This window comes from Chiloscyllium plagiosum, unplaced genomic scaffold (assembly GCF_037043375.1).
Source record: "Chiloscyllium plagiosum isolate Xiang-an unplaced genomic scaffold, Cpla_swu_hap1 HiC_scaffold_14, whole genome shotgun sequence".
Taxonomy (NCBI): Eukaryota; Metazoa; Chordata; class Chondrichthyes; order Orectolobiformes; family Hemiscylliidae; genus Chiloscyllium; species Chiloscyllium plagiosum.
The window spans coordinates 20964542-20984978 of NW_028270152.1; the positions used below are offsets into that span (position 1 = coordinate 20964542).

General features: G+C 41.4%; 1 protein-coding gene across 8 annotated transcripts in view; it reads right to left on the reverse strand.

Moving 5' to 3' along the window:
• Positions 1–20437, reverse strand: part of LOC122558870 (uncharacterized) — a 104317-nt gene that overhangs the window by 19165 nt on the left and 64715 nt on the right. For 5 of the 8 annotated variants that reach the window (XM_087994128.1, XM_087994125.1, XM_087994127.1 and 2 more), the window contains one exon: positions 17316–17461. The exons of 1 other annotated variant lie outside the window; for it this stretch is intronic. In XM_087994128.1, coding sequence (XP_087850254.1) covers positions 17316–17390 — 75 coding nt within the window. In that variant the 5' untranslated portion in view covers positions 17391–17461. The remainder of the gene's footprint in view (positions 1–17315; positions 17462–20437) is intronic. 2 more of the 8 variants (XM_043707752.2, XM_087994129.1) reach the window with 1 other exon arrangement.

Below are 20437 nucleotides of genomic sequence, written 5' to 3' on the forward strand. Positions count from 1 at the left end.
TAGCGCATTCTTGGAAGAAATGTTGGGGATGACTTACTGAGCTTGACAATATGAAAGACCCCTGTTGTGTTCTATTACACGGATGCACAGAGATGCAGTGATATGTAAGCAGTATTTTCTTGTGATCAGAGAAGTTGCTCAGACAGGCAGGGAGTCAATGTCACAATGACTTAGGACAAATTTCTTCTGTGTGTCGTTAGTGGTAGCACCTATATGCTGTATTGTGTAAGTGTTGCAATATCCAATTCCAACAGAAATATGTAGACTTAAAAATCAAATTTCTAATATCTGTCCCTCATTTTCCATCATTTGCTGACGCTTCTGTTTCGAACAATTTGTTGGAGAATGGATTTCCTGGAGACAACTGGAGAAAATAAACGCTATATAAATTTGTGTTATTCACAGGGGATATTTGTGTTAGAACAAACTACTGTGATGCATCTAAAGTTGGCATCCCTCACATTTTAAAGAGCAATTTTGCAACAACACTTCATCAGTCATGCCTCACAATGACCAATTATATTTATGTTGTAATGAAACTGTGAGATTTATATCAATGTATTTTAACATAGTTTATGACCAGTTTGGGTCTTGCAATTTTAAGTTCAACTTATGGGTTTGCTTGAAACTGACAATTAGCTTTTTTAAAACTACAATGCCAATAATTCCAAATGAAATCCTACCCAGAGTTTCTAGGGAACTATCCAGAGGACTTAGTGAGAGAACTTTCAGTTTTAGTCTGTGCTGGCAAGTCATTCAAGAGGGAAACATAGATCAAACTACAAAGAATCTTTTGATGGAGTAACATGGGCTAAGCAACGTTCCCATGAAATGGAATTTAAAGGAATGAAATTATTTTCAAGTTAAGAAGTTATTATTAATCCCAGATCAGTATGTTGGGTTACAATTGGAGGTAAAGAAATGAAGCTAAGTTTTTGAAGTTTTCAAGTCTTTAAAAAAATGGAATTGAAGTTGGGTTAGGGACAATATCGCACTGGAGGGAAGCTAACTAAACTGCATAAGTTAAAAAGAGATATCTGCTGTTTCAGCAGGTGAGTTTAAATTTTAATTACTTAGAGCCCATTAAAATCTTGAAATCCATAATATCGTGATTTGATTTGATTTATTATTGCCACACATACTGAGATAGTGAGAAGTATTGTGTTGTGTGCTAGCTAGACAAATCATTCCTTAGAAAGGACCTTAGTGTATTAGAACAGAATGCAGAGTGTAGTGTTATAACTGCAGAGAAGGCACAGAGAAAGATCGACTCTAATATATGAGAGGTCTGTTCATCTCTCTCCCTTGGAAATAAGCTGGACTGGATGTCAGTAGATATACTAGATTCTCTTAGAATTGCAACAGTGTTTGTAAACTGTACCAGTGTGTACATTGATTCTGATCCAGAACTGATCCTGTTCAATATACAAAGACTACTTTGGTTTATTTCAACCGTGTCTTCAAAAATCTTTGAATCTATATTAAAAGGGGATAGAGTGGTTTGATTTTTTTCTGGCTATCTACATTTCTGCTGTTAATAAATACTTGCTTTGTTTTATATTTAAAACAAGGACGGCAAAATTGTACGCTTATGTTTCAGAAAAAGATCATGTTTGTAACAGAACGTTTTAGCAATTATGACCAATCCAAACAGTTTCCTGACTTGTATGCTACGAACATCAACTAATCATTAGCCCTTGGCAATTGGGGTCACTGAATTATAGTAATATTATCATCTCTAATGAAAAACAATCCCAAAATGCATCACAGAGGCTGAATGAAAAACAATAGTAAACCTAATGAAAGGCCTGGTTAAAGAAGTGGATTTTAAGGAGGATTTTAAAGGATGAGAGGGAGAGAGTTTAGGGAAGGAATTCTACAGCATGGACACTGGGCAGCTGAAAAGATAGCTGCAAATCTTGTCTCACAAAATGGGGAAATATACAAAGACTAAACTTGCTCAGATTCCTAAGCTGTGGATAAACAATTTATTTGTGTAGCCTATTCTGATTCACAGTAACAGGAAGAACCAACATTATATGATCAAAAACAGTTAATTTTGACTTTTTAAATTAGGCTTTATACAATACAAATGAACCAGGCCAGGTGTTTGATTTAGTGATAGGTGAGCACTTTGGACAGAGTGACCATAATTCAGTTACGTTTAGTTTAGCGATGGAAAGGGATAGGTACATGCCACAGGTCAAGAGTTATCGATGGGGCAAGGGCAATTATAATGCGATTAGGCAAAAATTAGGATGCATAGAATGGGGTAGCAAAATGCAGGGGATGGGAACATTGGAAATGTGGAGCTGATTTAAGGAACAGATATTGCATGTCCTTAATAGGTATGTCTCTCTCAGGCAGGAAGCAAGTGATAAGGTAAGGGAACCGTGGTTTACTACAGAAATTGCATCTCTTGTTAAGCGGAAGAAGGAGGCTGATGCGTTGATGAGGCAAGATGGTTCAGATGAGGCGATGGAGAGTTACAGATCAGATAGGAAGGATTTAAAGACAGAGTTAAGAAGAGCAAAGAGAGGACACAAGTAGTCTTTAGCAAATAGAATAAAGGAGAACCCAAAAGCTTTCAATAGATATGTGAGGACAAAAAAGATGACTAGGGTAGGAATAAGGCCAGTCAAAGACAGAAGTGGGAAGTTGAGTGTGGACCCTGTGGAGATCGGAGAGGTGTTAAACGAACATTTCTCATTGGTGTTCACTCAGGAAAAGGAGAATATTGTAGAGGAGAAGAATGAGATACGAGATATTAGACTAGAAAGGATCGCGGTTAGTTATGCACGGGTGTTATCAATTCTAGAAGGAGTGAAAGTAGATGAGTCCCTGGGCTGGATGGGAATAATCCGAGGATTCTCTGGGAAGCTAGGGAAGAGATAGCAGAGACTTTGGCTTTGATATTTGAGTCATCATTGTCTACAGGTTTTAGTACCAGAGGACTGGAGGATTACAAATGTTGTGCCCTTGTTCAAGAAGGGCAGTAGAGATGATCCAGGTATTTATAGACAGGTACTTCTGTTTAGGAAAGGTTTTAGAAAGGATTATAAGTGATAGGATTTATAATCATCTAGCAAGCAACAATTTGATTTCAGATAGCCAACATGGTTTCGTCAAGGGCAGGTCATGTCTCACAAACTTCATCATGTTTTTTGAGAAGGTGACCAAGCATGTAAATGAGGGTAGAGCAGTTGACGTAGTGTACATGGACTACAGTAAAGCCTTTGATAAGGTTCCACATATTAGGCTGTTGCAGAAAATGCAGAGGCATGGGATTAAGGGTGATTTAGCAGTTTGAATTAGAAACTGGCTTTCTGAAAGAAGGCAGCAAGTAGTGGTTGATGGAAAATATTCAGCCTGGAGTCCGGTTACTAGTGGTGTGTCACAAGGATCTGTTTTAGGGCCATTGCTGTTTGTCATTTTTATGAATGACTTAGATGCAGGCATAGGTGGATGGATTAGTAAATTTGCAGATGACACTAAAGTTGGTGGAGTAGTGGACAGCGTGGATGAATGTTACAGGTTGAACTGCAGAATTGGGCTGAGAGGTGGCAAATGGAGTTCAATGCAACTAAATGTGAGGTGATTCACTTGGGAATAATAACAGGAAGGCAGAGTACTGGGTCAATGGAAAGATTCTCGATAGTGTGGATGGGCAGAGGAATCTTGGAGTCCATGTATATAAATCCCTGAAAGTTGCTACCCAGGTTGATAGTGCTGTTAAGAAGGCATACAGTGTGTTAGGTTTCATTGGTAGAGGAATTGAGTTCAGGAGCCGTAATGTCATGCTGCAACTATACAAAACGCTGGTGCAGCCGCACTTGGAATATTGTGTACAGTTCTGGTCGCCCCATTTCAGGAAGAATGTGGAAGCATTGGAAAAGGTGCAGAGGAGATTTACCAGAATTTTGCCGGGTCTGAAGGGAAGGTCTTATGAGGAAAGGTTGAGAGACTTGGGTCTGTTCTCATTGGAAAGAAGAAGGCTAAGAGGGGATTTGATAGAGACATACAAGATGATCAGAGGATTAGATAGGGTAGACAGTGAAAACCCTTTTCCTAGGATGATGACGTCAGCTTGTACGAAGGGGCTTAACTACAAATTGAGGGGTGATAGATTTAAAACAGATGTCAGAGGCAGGTTCTTTACTCAGAGTGTGATAAGGGTGTGGAATGCCCTACCTGCTAATGTAGTCAACTCAACCACATTAGGGGGATTTACACAATCCTTAGATAAGCACATGGATAATGATGGGATAGTGTAGGGGGATGAGCTTAGAATAGTTCACAGGTTGATGCAACATTGAGGGTCGAAGGGCCTGTTCTGAGTTTTATTGTTCTATGTTCTAAAACCAAAATAATGGTTATCCTATGAAATGAAAGAGCACAAAAATCTTACTTCATCACTTTGTCTTTACCATGTGATCATGTATTAAGTACTACATTCTGTGTGCTGTATTACCTAATAATTGTAGGTGACTATAGCTCTGATGTAATAAGGACATTACTTGTGCATTAGGGGTGAACCGTGGGACATAGCTGCTGAGCCGTATATGCTATTTTGCAAATTGTATGGATGGAATCAAAGAATCTCTACAGTGTGGAAGCAGGCCATTTGGCCCATCGAAACCAACTGACCCTTCAAAGAGCAGCCCAACCAGACCCACCCCTCTACCCTATCCCTATTACCCTGTATTTTCCATGGCTAATCCACCCAGCCTGCACATCTTTGACTAGTCCTTATATATTGGACAAGAAAGGAATAACAGTCTAGAGAAGCAGGAATAAATGAAAGTCGGTCAGGATTCAGACCAAAGAAAGGAAAGGGTGGAGGTGGACACCTTCACCTAGAGTGTATCATTTGAAATATATCTGGAAGTCATATCAGTAGATACACTTTACAGACTACAAGAGGGCGTTTTTTTCAGCTGCGGTTGGAGTGGGAGGAGTGACAGTGAGGACCAGAGGCCCAACTGGAAAGGTGAATTAGAAATATAAAAACTTACCTTGGCAGAGCGAATACTGAGCAGGAATGGACAGGGGCCTGCTGGGTAAGCAAAGCTTTTAAAGGAGCAGCAGAGGGAGAGGCCATAGCTAGGCGCAGAGGACTGCTGGGTATATATTTGGGCACTGGCTAAATCCCGAGACAGTACACGTGTAGCAACTCCCACCCGCCACCCTCCTCTAACCAAAAAAAAGGACTCTCGTGTGTTGCTAAGGTAAGGCGTTTCAATTGATTTTTCTTGTGTATCGTGTGATTGATTAAAAGTTTACTATTAGTTGGCTTGCTGAATAAGACCATAGAGAAGTACTAGAAATGATTTAACTCATAAATTTGTATAAATTAATTAAATAAGTAGAGATGGCTGGACAGGTGATGTGCTGTAGCTGTATGACGTAGGAGCTGGCTGATCCCATTGACCACATCTGCAGAAGAACTCCGGATCAGAATTGATAATCTGGAATCTGAGCTTCATATACTGCGGCACATCCGGGAGGGGGAGATTTACCTGGACGCTTTGTTTCAGGAGGCAGTCACACCCGGTAGATTAATTATTTCAAATTCAGTAAGTGTTCAGGGACAACAGGGTGTGAGTGTAAGTGAGGCAGATAGGGGGATTCTGAGTTGAGGAGTGGAGGAGCCTCAGCCCTTGACCTTGTCCAACAGGTATGAGATTTTTGCTCCCTGTATGGATGAGGAAAAGGGCTGTGGACGAGATGAGGCAGCTGACCACGGCACCATGGTGCAGAAGGCCATTCAAGAGGGTGAGGAAAAAAACAGGGCATGTCAGAAAGACAATGTCATGGTGATCATGGGGGACTTCAATATACAGTTGGACTGGGTGAATAATGTTGCCGGTGGACCCAAAGAAAGGGAATTCATGGAATGCTTACAGGATGGCTTTTTGGAACAGTTTGTGATGGAGCCCACAAGGGAGCAGGCTATTCTGGACTTAGAGCCAGACTTTATAAAACACGTTAAAGTAAGGGAACACTTAGGAGGCAGCGATCTAATATGGTAGAGTTCAGCCTGCAGTTTGAAAGAGAGAAGGCAAAATCCGATGTAATGGTGTTACTGTTAAAAAAAGGTAATTACAGGGGCATGAGAGAGGAACTGATGAAAATCGACTGGAAGCAGAGCCTAGTGGGGAAGACAGGAGAGCAACAATGGCAGGAGTTTCGGGGTGTAATTGAGGACGCAGTACAGAGGTTCATCCCAAAGAAAAGAAAGATTATCTGGGCGGGTGGGAGGGGATAGGGGGTGGATTAGACAGCCATGGCTGACAAAGGAAGTCAGGAAATGCATCAAAGAAAAAGAGAGAGCCTATAAAGTGGCCAAGAGCACTGGGAAATCAGAAGATTGGGAAGATTACAAAAATAAACAGAGGATAACAAAGAGAGAAATAAGGAAGGAGAGGATCAAGTATGAAGGTAAGCTAGCCAGTAATATTAGAAACAATAGTAAAAGTTTCTTTCAATATATAAGAAACAAACGAGAGGCAAACGTAGAAATTGGGCCACTCCAAATTGATGCAGGAAGGCTAGTGACAGGAGATAAGGAAATAGCTGAAGAACTTAATAAGTACTTTGCGTCAGTCTTCACAGTGGAAGACATGAAGTAATATCCCAACAATTAAGGAGAGTCATGGGCAGAGTTGAGAATGGGAGCCATTACAAAAGAGAAAGTGCTGGAAAAGCTAAAAGGTCTAAACATTCATAAATCTCCTGGCCCAGATGGGCTATATCCTAGAGTTCTGAGGGAGGTGGCTGAGAAAATAATGGAGGTGTTGTGTTGTGATCTTTCAAAAATCACTGGAGTCAGGGAAAGTCCCAGATGATTGGAAAATCGCTGTTGTAACCCCCTTATTCAAGAAAGGACTAAGACAAAAGATGGAAAATTATAGGCCGATTAGCCTAACCTCGGCTATAGGTAAAATTCCAGAATCCATCATTAAGGATGAGATTTCTAAATTCTTAGAAGTGGAGGGTCAGATTAGAATAAGTCAGCATGGATTTAGTAAGGGGAGGTCTTGCCTGACAAGCCTGTTAGAATTCTTTGTAAAGGTAACAAGTAGGTTAGACTACAGAAACCCAGTGGATATTATCTATCTAGACTTCCAAAAGGCCTTTGAGAAGATACCTCATGGGAGGCTGCTGAGTAAGGTGAGGGCCCATGGTGTTCAAGGTGAGCTACTGGCATGGATTGAGGATTGGCTGTCTGACAGAAGGCAGAGAGTTGGGGTAATAGGTTCTTTTTCAGAATGGCATCAGGAGACAAGTGGTGTCCCGCAAGGTTCAGTGTTGGGGCCACAGCTGTTCACTTTATACATTAATGATCTGGATGAAGAGACTGGGACCATTCTGCCGAAGTTCGCTGATGATACGAAGTTAGGTGGGCAGGCAGATAGTACTGAGGAGGTGGGGAGGCTGCAGAAAGATTTAGACAGTTTGGGAGAGTGGTCCAGGCAATGGCTGATGAAATTCAATGTGAGCAAATGCGAGGGCTTGCACTTTGGGAAAAAGAATACAGGCATGGACTATTTTCTAAACAGTGAGAAAATTCATAAATCCAAAGTACAAAGGGATGTGGGAGTGCTAGACCAGGATTCTCTAAAGGTTGACTTGCAGGTTGAGTCTGTGGTTAAGAAAGCAAATGTAATGTTGTCATTTATCTCAAGAAGGTTGGAATATAAAAGCAGCAATGTGCTTCTGAGACTTTGTAAAGTTCTAGTTAGGCCCCATTTAGAATACTGTGTCCAATTTTGGGCCCCACACCTCAGGAAGGACATACTGGCACTGGAGCCTGTCCAGCGGAGATTCACATGAATGGTAGGCCTAACATACGATGAATGGCTGAGGATGCTGGGATTGTATTTATTATAGTTTAGAAAATTACAAGGATATCTAATAGAAACTTACAAGATAATGCATGGCTTAGAAAGGGTGGTCACTGGGAATTTGTTTCCATTAGGCAGGGAGACTAAGATCTGTGGGCACAGCCTTAGAATTAGAGGGGGTCAATTTAGGACAGAAATGAGGAGACATTTCTTCAGCCAAGACTGTATTGGGCCTGTGGAATTCATTGCCACAGAGCGCAGTGGAGGCGGGGACATTAAATGTTTTCAAGGCAGAGATTGATAAATTCTTGATCTCACAAGGAATTAAGGGCTACGGGGGAAGAGTGTGGGTAAGTGGAATTGAAATGCCCATAAGCCATGATTAAATGGTGGAGTAGACTCAATGGGATGAATGGCTTTACTTCCATTCCCATGTCTTATGGTCTTTATAGAGTCTATTATCAAAAAAAAGTAGAAATTGACAGAAATGATAAAAAAAGATAATTTGGAATCTATAGTGAAATCAGTATGCAATAATGAAACGTGATAGCAGCTTGCCGGTCAACTTCGCAATCAAAAGAGCTGTTCAATAGGAATGTATTACAGTCTCCAAAACTGTAGTATCCTGAAGCTATCTGCAGAGACAGAGAAGGTCTATGAAGTTGCAACATCAGTGAGTTGAATGTCAAAAGTTTGAGAGATAAAAATGACACTCATACTCAGAGAAGAAGCTTCAGGAAATTATGTAAAGTGAAGACAGAGTTTGTAAATGCAAGACAATGGTGACAAGCAGAGACCTAACCCTGGAAATGAAAAGTGAAGGAAATGGATAGGTTCTGAAAAGCTTCTCATATCTTGGGCACATTGTTACAGCTGATGGGCGACATCATTGTGAGGTCTGAAGGAGAATTTGGATAAGTAAGAATAGTTTTGAAAGAAGGAAAGATAGGTTAAGGTCAAAGTATTCAAGTTGAATCTTAATAAAGGAATGCTGCATGTTGACATTTGTGTTACATGTCTCGAGAGATGGGATAACAAAGAGACTGGTGGAACATTGACTGCATTCACAAGAATACGGAATTGGGAGCAGCAATAGACCACTAAGGTCTGAGCTGATTGTAACCCAAACTCCTCTTTTTTTGTTATTACCCCATAACCCTTTGGATGCAGACCTATGGGAGGTTCTGCACATTCTAGGTGAACAGAAAGACTCATGAGGAAGTGCTACAAATGGCTGGATAGCAAAGAATGAATAACATCAGGAGGGAAAGATACAATATTTTGGTCACATCATTGGAGCAGAAGGTAGAGAGGAGCAATTATTGGAAGGAACGATGATGGAAAATCTAGGAGAGTGAAGCAGAGAAGAAATGGATGGCAGACATAGTGACTATATACAGTTGACTTACACTGGAGTGTGTAAGGGTGGTATGAAACAGACTTTCACTAAAAATCAGCCTTCTGGGAGGAAAATGACACCAACAAGTGAATTAGATCAGAATATTTACCCCAGATATACAGTGACGTTATTGGTAGAAAAATGAGAACAGGATCATTGGTTATATGAACTGAAAGCTTTAATGAACTGTATGTTTTTGAGTTTGTAGCAGATCAGTGCCCTTTTGTTGTGGAACATGAGTAACTTTCAATGCACAACAGAACAAGTGTGCAACCTGAACTTGCTTTGAAATAATAATCCTGTCTTAAAATAATTTTATATGCATCAGGGATAATGAGATAGAAAGAAATTTCCATGCCTCACAATAGGTTACGCCACAAGATTAATGGAAAACTCCTGCAGTGGAGTAAAAGCTGGCTGCATGCCCTTAAAGAGGATTTTTTTGTCAATGATGTGGACGTATTTGCAACTCGATTCTCTGCTGTGTCCTGTTTGGGCTAATGCTCTTAATGATCCAAATACACAGATTGGAAAACTGGTTTGTCAGTTTGCAGATGATCTGAAGATTTATGCAAATAATAGAACCATGAAGAATATAAACAATTCCAGGCAGATCTTGAATATACTGGAAGATTGAATGTCTCTTGGGCAAATGATACTCAGCTATAGACATTCAGTATTACACATGTGGGCGACACCAATGCTAAACACACATCTATCTTTAGAAAGAACAATTTGGAGGCAGTGGTGAAAAGAAAAGATCTTGAAGTTGTATTTCACAACTCTCTAAATATTCAGGATTGATATAGAGAAGCTATAATTAAAACAAAAGCCAAACATCAGGCACAGAAGATCCATTGCAAAATTAAACATGCCAACTTGTCCTTGTATAAGACATTTGTTCAGCCCATTTCAAACAGCGGAAGAGATGCTCACTAAGGAGGCAAGAAGCTTAAGTTGGGAAATCTCCTGACTCCATGGACGTAACTCCTGCACGTATGATTTTCACTCTGATGAGGCAGGCACATGACTAAGTCCTTCGATTGCCTCCAGATGCTGGTTGGAGGTGGGCGCAGAGGGGGGCAAGTGTCAACATGGGCTCTTTAGAAAGCCTGTCTCTATTCTCAGAGACTTTTATGAAAGGCTGGACCATCTAGACCTCACCCCAGCCACCTATCCCTTCCATGCCACCGAATGTCTTCATTCTATCTTTATTGTCACTCATTACATTTCATTACGGACAGACTGGACAGACATGGAAATAAATTAAACTTATAACAATCCAAGGGAGCTCCCACTCATATGCACTAATACACAAACCTAACATTCATGAAACCCACTCGAAGATTTGAAATCCACCCTCAAGTGGTTAATCTGTTATAATGACAAATCAACATCTATTCAGTAATCCCAGAAGTAACTAATCATTTAACAGCTTCTAACACAATGGATGTATGTGTGAACTCAGCCCCCTTGCTAAGACAGATGAATTTTAGCCTTTTGAAATCAACCAAGCCTTCATATTGGGTTTTGCTTCAATAATATACCTTGAAGAATGTTAACAATGAAGTCTATTGAAACTGCAGGAACAGAAAGTAATGTTTTTCCTTAGCTACATCAGATACCTGTCAATCAAGGCACTCCACCACTTCTTTTCTTTTACTCCAACGAACAGGCAGTTTGTTTATTTTTTGAATATTTAATGGACAGTTACAGCACTGTGGAATGACGGGGCCACACAGACACAAAACGTGCCCAGCTATGACAAAAGATCTCTGTTTCTATAAAACTGTGGGTCACTCCCATAAGATATGCAGATGTGGGATACAGTTTCAGAGCATCAAAAAGCCGAATGCTTATTTATACAAAGTTAAAAATCACACAACACCAGGTTATAGTCCAACAGATGAAGGAGCAGCGCTCCAAAAGCTAGTACTTCCAACTAAACCTGTTGAACTATAACCTAGTGTTGTGTGATTTTAACTTTGTCCACCCCAGTCCAACACCAGCACCTTCAAATCAAACTTATAAAAAGATGTTAATGCAATTGAGCCAACAGCAGTGGAAAAGATATTCTCGATATACTTAGGGAAATTGATGCTTAAACTAACTTGAGTTTGACAGAAGTTGAATATGTCAATGGATAACCCATTAATTTAAGCTTGATACAGGGATGTGTGTCACTGATCTAGCAGATCAAGTAACTAGCTGAAGAATCAGAAGTTACAGCCTACAGAGATGAGTTGGCATGGTCCATCTGAAATAACTTGGAATTCCCTCCCCAATGGCATTGTGGATCAGTCTCCTGTAGGTGGACTGCAACTGTTCAAGAGGGCAGCTCACCTTCTCAAGGGCAACTAGGGATGGGCAATAATTGCAGGCCAGCCAGCGACACCCATATCCCACAAATGAATAGAAAACAGTAAAGGTACGCTCCAAGTAGCACTGCAACATAAAGAGCGCAAGAGGATTGAAAATATATACATAATTTATGAACAATACTTCTCACTTGTTGTGTCACTATAGTCTTGCCAGACAATTAGAGAGAAGCGACTGGTGGTGATTTAACCTGAGGGCCACCAGTCCTCAGGTGAGGGAAGAGGTTAAGAAGGGGAGTCCTTTGTGGTAACCTCACTGAAAAATCCATTCATCAAGAAGCCATCAGTGAGGGCAAATGAAGTTGTCCAAATTACTTAACACATTGAAGTAACAAAATTACATATTTCAACACAAACCTATTAGCTGACTGACTGTGAAGATTTGCTTGTACAAAATTGACATGAGCTGCATATATCTCTATGGAGGCCTGATCAAACTCCACAGATTCCAACAAAGTGGAAACTCTGCCTGATTTGAAAATCAGAGAAGAAAGTCTTTATTTCAACAGAGCAGTTATCTTCCATAACATTCATGAGATTAAAGATCTCCCAGATGACGTTTTGGGGACAATAGCTGAATTATCAGGGAAGACTTCTTTGTACAGGGTATTTAGAAGATTCCAGTCTCCATATAAGTTAATGGGCCAACTATTGAGTTCAACAGGAATACTATCCTTCATAAAGGACATTCAAAAGACAGATGATCCTCCAGTGGAGAAATTATTTACAGGGGATCAGAATCAAGGCCAAGAGTCCTCAACCCAAAGACCTATCAATCTTCAAAATTAGAAGTGAATGCATTCTGGAAGAATTGTGTAATCTCCAGACCACCTGAATATGTGAAGTCAGAGACTTGGGTTGGGAGGTACTGCTGAATATGTGGATGTATTAATGTTAACTAAAAGAAAAAAATGCTTGGGGGAGATGTTGTACAAAGTAATGTTTTTGAAGGGGTGAAGATTGCATTAGTTTTCACCCAAACTGATGTCATAAAGGTTTAGGTGATGCAAAGCAAAATCAAACATAATATCCTGATTGGGTCAAATGTGCCATTCAATCTTGCTCTTGATAGTCTGAGTAATTCTGTCTACCTAAGCAACAAAGCTTGTACCTATTGCAACTATTCAACAAACTACATCAGACAAGTTCAGACAAGTCTTTCTTCGTGTTGAGACTCATTAACAAGTGGCTCTTCCTTAGCCATTATTAATCAAACAGGCTCTTAGACCTAGTAAAGAAAGGAGAATTGGGTAGTAGCTCTGTACGCCAACCATTAGCTGTTTGTGGTTGCTTGGGGAACAACACACCTACAAAATGGCCTGCCAGCATGTGTAGTGAGTGCTCAATCACCATGACTTCTGAAGATAGTTGATTCAGCTGCTATCTCTGGACGAGCTGACCAAAGACCTCGAGTCCTTTGAAAAGAATAAAACTCTCGGACGTGACGGCTTACTGGTCGAGCTCTATTCTGCTCTGTGGGACTTGATTGGCCAGGACCTGCTGGAGGTGTATGTCAGTATGCTTCTGGCAGGTACCATGAGTGAATCCATGAGGAAAGGCATCATCACCCTCATCTACAAGCAGAAGGGGGAGAGGGAGGAAATCAGAAATTGGAGACCAATCTTACTATTAAATGCAGATTATAAAATCTTGGCAAAGGTCATCGCCAACCGGGTCAGGAATGCTCTGGGATCGGTAATCCACCCTGACCAAACCTGTGCTGTACCGGGCAGGAAGATCGCTGAGAATCTCGCACTCCTCAGGGATACGATCGCCTACGCACAGGACAGGGGGTGGATACCTGCCTCATCAGCCTGGATCAGGAGAAAGCCTTTGACAGGATATCACATGAGAGATGTTCTATCCAAAATGGGCTTTGGGGAGAGAATCTGCAATTGGATCCGACTGCTCTACACCAACAGTGTCAGTGCAGTCTCAATCAATGGGTGGGAATCAGATAGCTTTCCAGTCAGATCTGGGGTCAGGCAGGGCTGCCCTCTCTCTCCTGCCTTGTTTGTGGCATAGAGCCATTTGCCGAATCCATCAGGAAGGATGCGAGCCTGAGAGAGGTGGCTATTCCTGGCAGCGGGGGCCTTCAGGTTAAGGCCTCCCTGTACATGGATGATGTTGCCGTTTTCTGCTCGGATCCGCTGTCTGTGCACAGACTCATGTGCATCTGTGACCAGTTCGAACGGCCCACAGGGGCCAAGGTCAACCAAGGCAAGAGCGAGGCCGTGCTCTTCGGGAACTGATCAATCCTTCATCCCCTTCACCGACTGATCACCTGAAGGTGTTGGGTATTTGGTTCGGAGGGGCTGGGGCATGTGCCAAGTCTTGGGAGGAATATATCAAGAAAGTGAGGCAGAAACTGGACAGATGGAAGCTACAGTCGCTCTCCATTGTGGGTAAAAACCTGGTCATCAGGTGTGAGGCACTGTCAGTGTTGTTATATGTGGCACAGATCTGGCCTATTCCCAGAACCTGTGCCGTCGCAGTCACCCGGGCCTTCTTCCATTTTGTATGGAGATCAAAGATGGTCAGGCTCCGAAGGGACTCGATGCACAAAGCTCTGGGCAAGGGGGGAAAAAGCACACCAAATGCCACCCTCACCCTGATGGACACCTTTGTGTGGCTGCATCAAGCTGTGCGTGGATCCCCAGTATGCAAACACAAAGTGTCACTACATACTGAGGTTCTACCTGTCTCCGGTGTTGCGAAGGATGGGCCTGGCTTCGCTGCTGCGGAACGCTCCAAGTAGTTGAACCGTTCCGTATCACCTGTCCTTCATGGAGAAATTTATGAAGAGGAAAACCTTTGACCACAAGTCCATCAGAAAGTGGTCAGCACGTAGTGTCCTTGAGACCCTTCGGGAAGAGGGTGGATCCTGTCGAGCGGTTCCCTGGGCAGACTGTCAAAGCCATTTGGCAGAATGCCTCATCACTGGAACTTTTCAACAAGCACCAAGACATGGCTTGGCTGGTGGTGAGAAGGGCTCTGCCTCTGAGATCCTTTATGCACGCCCGGACTCTCTGTCGCACCGCACGCTGCCTACGAAGTGGCTGCGGAGGGAATGAGACTGTCATACACCTCCTTCTGGAATGTGCCTATGCAAAGGAAGTCTGGAGACAAATGCAGTGATGCTTGTTAAGGTTCGTCCCGAGCAGCTCCATGACATGGGACTCCGTGCTCTGCAGTCTGTTTCCTGGGACACACACCGAGACGAACATAAACTGTGCCTGGAGGATCATCAACTCAGTCAAAGACACTCTTTGGCTTGTCTGAAACCTGTTGATCTTTCAGCTGAAGGAGCTGACCCTGACTGAGTGTTGCGGACTGGCACATTCCAAAGTCCAGGACTACGTGTTGAGGGACACGCTGAAGCTTGGGGCAGCTGCCGCCAAGGCACGGTGAGGAAGGACCACCGTGTAAGGTCTGCCTGCCGAAGAACAGGGGACCACACAGTAAGTGGGCTTCGCTGATGCTCCAGCTAAACATATGGATACATGATTGATAAACGTACAGACCTATATATACGAAGGATTACTCGATCTCTGTGTACAAAGAAATTGAATGTTTTGTACAGATCATCAAAATATTTTTACGAATAAAGTATATTTTTGAAATAAAAAAAAGATTCAGTCCTTGGCTGAGGCAGAGATTGTACCACACTAACGGTACCAAAAAGTGCCAATTAATTGAAGTCAGAAGTGACTGCAATCCCTTGGATTAATTTTGATTATTTAGTGCGATCAAAGAAGAATGTTCCATAATTTTTCTCCAAACCTGGCTTTTCTCTTCTAGATTACATGGTGGGTAGAGGGTCTCTTGACACCACACACGAGACATAGAACTGTCTTGAATGTGCTAAGTGGTCTCCTGGCCTTTCCATACTTGGTAATTTTTATTTTACATGTTCACACTGTTATTGTTATATATGACACCATTTGCTTAGTTGTGTACAACAGGATTATTAACTGCAGTTCTACTTTTAGTTTGTCCCTTGGTTTTTTCCTCCTTTACGTGTTGTCATCCTTTGCTTTTACCTCCCCACAATCCATTCCAAACCAAACCTGTGGGGAGGTCACCTATTTACAAAGAAAACATCTGCCTTTATTAGAAATGGCTATCAAAGATGTGTTAAGTCTATGGTATCTGCAGATTTACCATTACTGTTTGTCAATTAATTGCGTCATTACAGAAGTGGAACATGCATATTTTCAATATTTGAAGAAGGGCCAATATGGAAAAGGCATACATTTGGCATGTTCACACTCTACCCTGATCACCCAAAGGTTAAATGCATGGTGCTGTGATGCAGGTTCTTTGATCTGTGTTGCATTACCTAAATTTGGCCAAAACAACAGGGTGGTCATCGCATTCCTTGGTATTTTATGTTTGGAATGTCATGGGTGGGGTTGATGGAAGGAAATCAGCCAGTTAATCCAGTGGCTCTTGTTGAAAAAGGTATTCATTTCCCTCTCTATATGTATGTATCTTAAGGAAAGTGTGACAAAATATAATCCAAAAATAAGTAGAATGAAAAAAAATTACAAAACTAAATTACCAACGAATATAAAAATAGTTGAGTTGTATACAGAATCTTAAGTAATGAAAAGTAAGGTATGGTTAGGGCTGCTAATGGATACATATCATAAATTAACAAGTAATGACTGCAAAATGGCAGGTTTATTGAATAATTACCTTTCTTCAATATTTACTTGGGAAACCAAAACTTATGGACACAACATAAGAGAGCAGAAAGGTTTCTTGGAACTGGTCATGATTCCAAATTATCCCATAAGGAAATATGGCCTTAAAAATTATATGTTGGACCCATGTCCCCAGAATATTTCTATTACATGCCCAGTGACGTCACGAAAAGGGGTAGGAGGAGGTTCATGTAGAGCATAAATGTGGGCAGATGTTCAGTTCCTATTCTGTAAATACTTTCTAAGTTTGGACTTGAGAGCAGAAAATTAGAAAGATTTTACAGGAGCCACCTATGTGGTAGAAAAGGCTTCCAAAAACACTTATGCCCCACCCTATCTGACCACATAAAACTTAGCAATTATGTTTATTATAGCTGGGACCATAGGTTTGAAATAAAACTGTTTAAACTGTTACAGAAGGTAATTTTGGCCAACCACAAAACACTAGTTTATATGCATAGAGATTAATTAAAAACAAGTCAAATCTAAAACTTACCCAACTCATTCCACAAAATGCGACATACATTGAATTTATATAAAGATTTTTGTGCCTTGAGATACAAGTACCAAAAATACTTTTTGGTATTTTAAGGTCTTGAGCTTTTCTTTAAGAAAACTCACTATCAGCTCATTTTGGATTTGGTTGTGCAGTGTTTGTACACACATAATCAAGTGAAGGCTGGCTTAATCTTCCCAAATAATACACAAACAGAAGTTGCTGTAAAAACTCAGCAGCTCTGCGGCATCTGTGGAGAGAAATCAGCAGTAACGTTTCAGGTCCAGTGACCCTTTGTCAGCTGTGCTTTTACAGCAACTGGACAAAGGGTCACTGGACTTGAAACATTACTGCTGATTTCTCTCCACAGATGCTGCAGAGCTGCTGAGTTTTTACAACAATTACAGATTTTGTTTCTGATTTCCAGTATCTGTAGTTGATGAGGTTTTTATTTATTCTTCCCAAATAGTAGCTGATTTGATTTACCTTGCTCAATGTCATTGCCTCTTCTTCAGTGTTACTCCTTCCACTTGTTTGGATAAAACTACCTTTTGGCTCCATGGGTATATCCTTATTTGATAAGCACTGGTTTAACCTGTAAAAGCCAATTCCAGACGATTTTTCTTCCAAACCTTAGAGAAAAGAAACACGTTCACAAATCCATAGTGAAATATATTCCCAGTTATAGGATCCAGAATCACCATCAAACTATTCCATTCAGGTATAACATGGAGTCAGATCTAAGGCAAGCCTCCCTACATTTGGCCTTTGTCAACTTAATCTCAACTTGAGATATGTGTCTCTAATGCATGGAACCAGAGGTCTGCAGCAATAGCAAGGGTGTTCACAGCATTATGTTAGTACCAGCTCTATTCTAGAGCAATGAAAGACAAAAATACACTGCTCTGCAATGTCCATAGTCTTGTACATTTTTATACTAGGAGAAAGTGAGGACTGCAGATGCTGGAGACCAGAGTTGAAAAATGTGGTGCTGGAAAAACACAGCAGGCCAGGCAGCATCCAAGGAGCAGGAGAATCAACGTTTCGGGTATAAGCCCTTCTTCAACTACATTCAACTACAAGCCCTTCATTTTTCAACTACATTTTTATACTTCAAACATTTAGCCATTTTCCCAACAACTACAACAACCACTTGTATTTATATACTGTCTTTAATATAATAAAACATCACAAGGTATTTCACAGGAGTATTGTTAAAATATTTCCACTGAGTAAAGCAAGGACATGTTAGGACATGCTCAATCAAAGAAGTAGGTTTTAAGATTTCTCTTCAAGAAACAATGAGAGATGGAAAATTGCTGGGCTTTAGGGAACATGTTTCAGATGCTGCCAGACCTGCTGAGCTTTTCCAGCAATTTCTGTTTGTATATTATTTAGGAAGATTAAGCATAGTGCCTCGGCTGGTGAAGACATGGCTGCCAGTGGTGGGGCGATTAAAACTGGAGATGCACCACAGGTCATAATTAGAGGAGTATAGAGATCTCTGAAGCTTATTTGTAAGGTTGGAGAACATCAGAGGTATATCCTGTGGCAACATTTCAACTAATCTCTCTGGAAAGGAATTTCTCCAGATCTCTCTCCTTACCTCCCACCTACGTGGTTATAATATGAGACGGCTTTCACTTTGTGGAATGGAGTTCTACTCAGGTCTGTGAATTTTATGCAGCTGCCATAATTTATAAATTACAGATTCATTATTCAGCAAGGAATGAAATGGTGTAAGGTCAGAACACAAGAAAAAACTGTGACAGTAGGAAACCATTCTACTGACCAAAGTTACAATTCAAACTGGAAGGTTTGAGTGTACTTTAGATTAGATTAGATTACTTACAGTGTGGAAACAGGCCCTTCGGCCCAACAAGTCCACACCGCCCCGCCGAAGCGCAACCCACCCATACCCCTACATTTACCCCTTACCTAACACTACGGGCAATTTAGCATGGCCAATTCACCTGACCTGCACATCTTTGGACTGTGGGAGGAAACCGGAGCACCCGGAGGAAACCCACGCAGACATGGGGAGAACGTGCAAACTCCACACAGTCAGTCGCCTGAGGTGGGAATTGAACCCGGGTCTCTGGCGCTGTGAGGCAGCAGTGCTAACCACTGTGCCACCGTGCCGCCCATTTGTGACTCTGGACGTGGCGCCCAGTTTACTGTCCCCCCGCCGGATCCTCAATCTGCATCAATGATACAGTTGAAGTCTCAGGCCAGAATGATCGGCCTCATTTACCCCAGACTAATACACCTAACCTACACATCCCTACTTATCACAGTCTACCTCCTGTTGGAAAAGGGAAGCTTGACAACCTGGAATACATTCTACTTCACAATCACTTTGCCAAACCACATGCTGCCAACCTGTATTCAATGGCTGTGAATAAACTCTCCAACTGCTAGTGGGATATCCCAAATAGAGTAAACAGTGAGCTTGGTGGTGCAGTTGGGGTACTATTTTTTTGCTGGAAAGATTGCAATGTTTCTGCCAAATTGTATCATGAGACTCTAAATATTGAGGATGAAGTTAATTAGAAATTGGTCTTCATGTTTCAAGTTATAAAATAGCTTGGTTTAGTTAAATTATTCAACAGAAAATGTTTCAGATTTTATCTATAACTGAGAATAGAGGGGTGTACTTTTGATGAAAGAGAGAGATGAAAAGTTAAAACCCAGTGGCTGTCTGGAGAAGAACTTTGAAATGTCACACCTGCTTGGGGTCAAAAGTGTTTCAATAAGTGAAAAAGCACTACAAATTGAATTGTAATCTTATGGAAGTTGATCCAAACTGTGAACATGATGGAAAAAAGACAACACTCTGGATGAAAGACAGATTTCATTTTGAACTTCCAAGTTTTCAAATATTTTCCATTTTTGACAGGGAGTAAGGGATGAAAAGTGAGCTTCAACCCTTGTCAGCGTACATGAGTGGCCTGACATGTGTGGGTTAGTGTGCTGTGAAGGTCACAGCTTTGCGAACAGCCAGTAAAACACCTCTGCTGGTAAAGAAAAGGAAAATAACTCTTTCCCTCAGCATGCAGGCCAGTCAAAAGAAACCAGGACAACGGAACTTTAGTCAACCTGCAAAGTTGAGAATCTTGAAATCGATTGGCTAACTACCAACATCAACCCTACTGGTAACATCTACTGCTACAGCCACAACATTCAATTATCTCCTGTTAGCGAGCCACACAGAGATTGATCTGTATATTTTCTAGCATTTACCTTTCTTGGGGTTACTTCTTTTCTCTAAACTGTGAGCAAGGTGGTAACTAGCAGGCTGTTTCCTTCTCCATGTTAGATCTGATACCATGAGGTGTCATGGCGTCCAAGATCAATGCTGAGGGCTCCAAAACAATTCCTTCTCCCACTGATCACTGTGTCACTACCTGTGGTGTGCCTATCCTGGCAGAGGGATAAGACGTATTCAAATGTGGTGATGGTGGCGCGTGGGACACTGTCAATCAATAAAAGTTGGAGGTGACTAAGGTCAGTATTAAGAGAACATATCCCAGAGTCAATGCTGCTCAGTGAATGCCACACTTTCTCACATTATCTGACCTTCCTCTGATTTCATCACAATGTTTGTT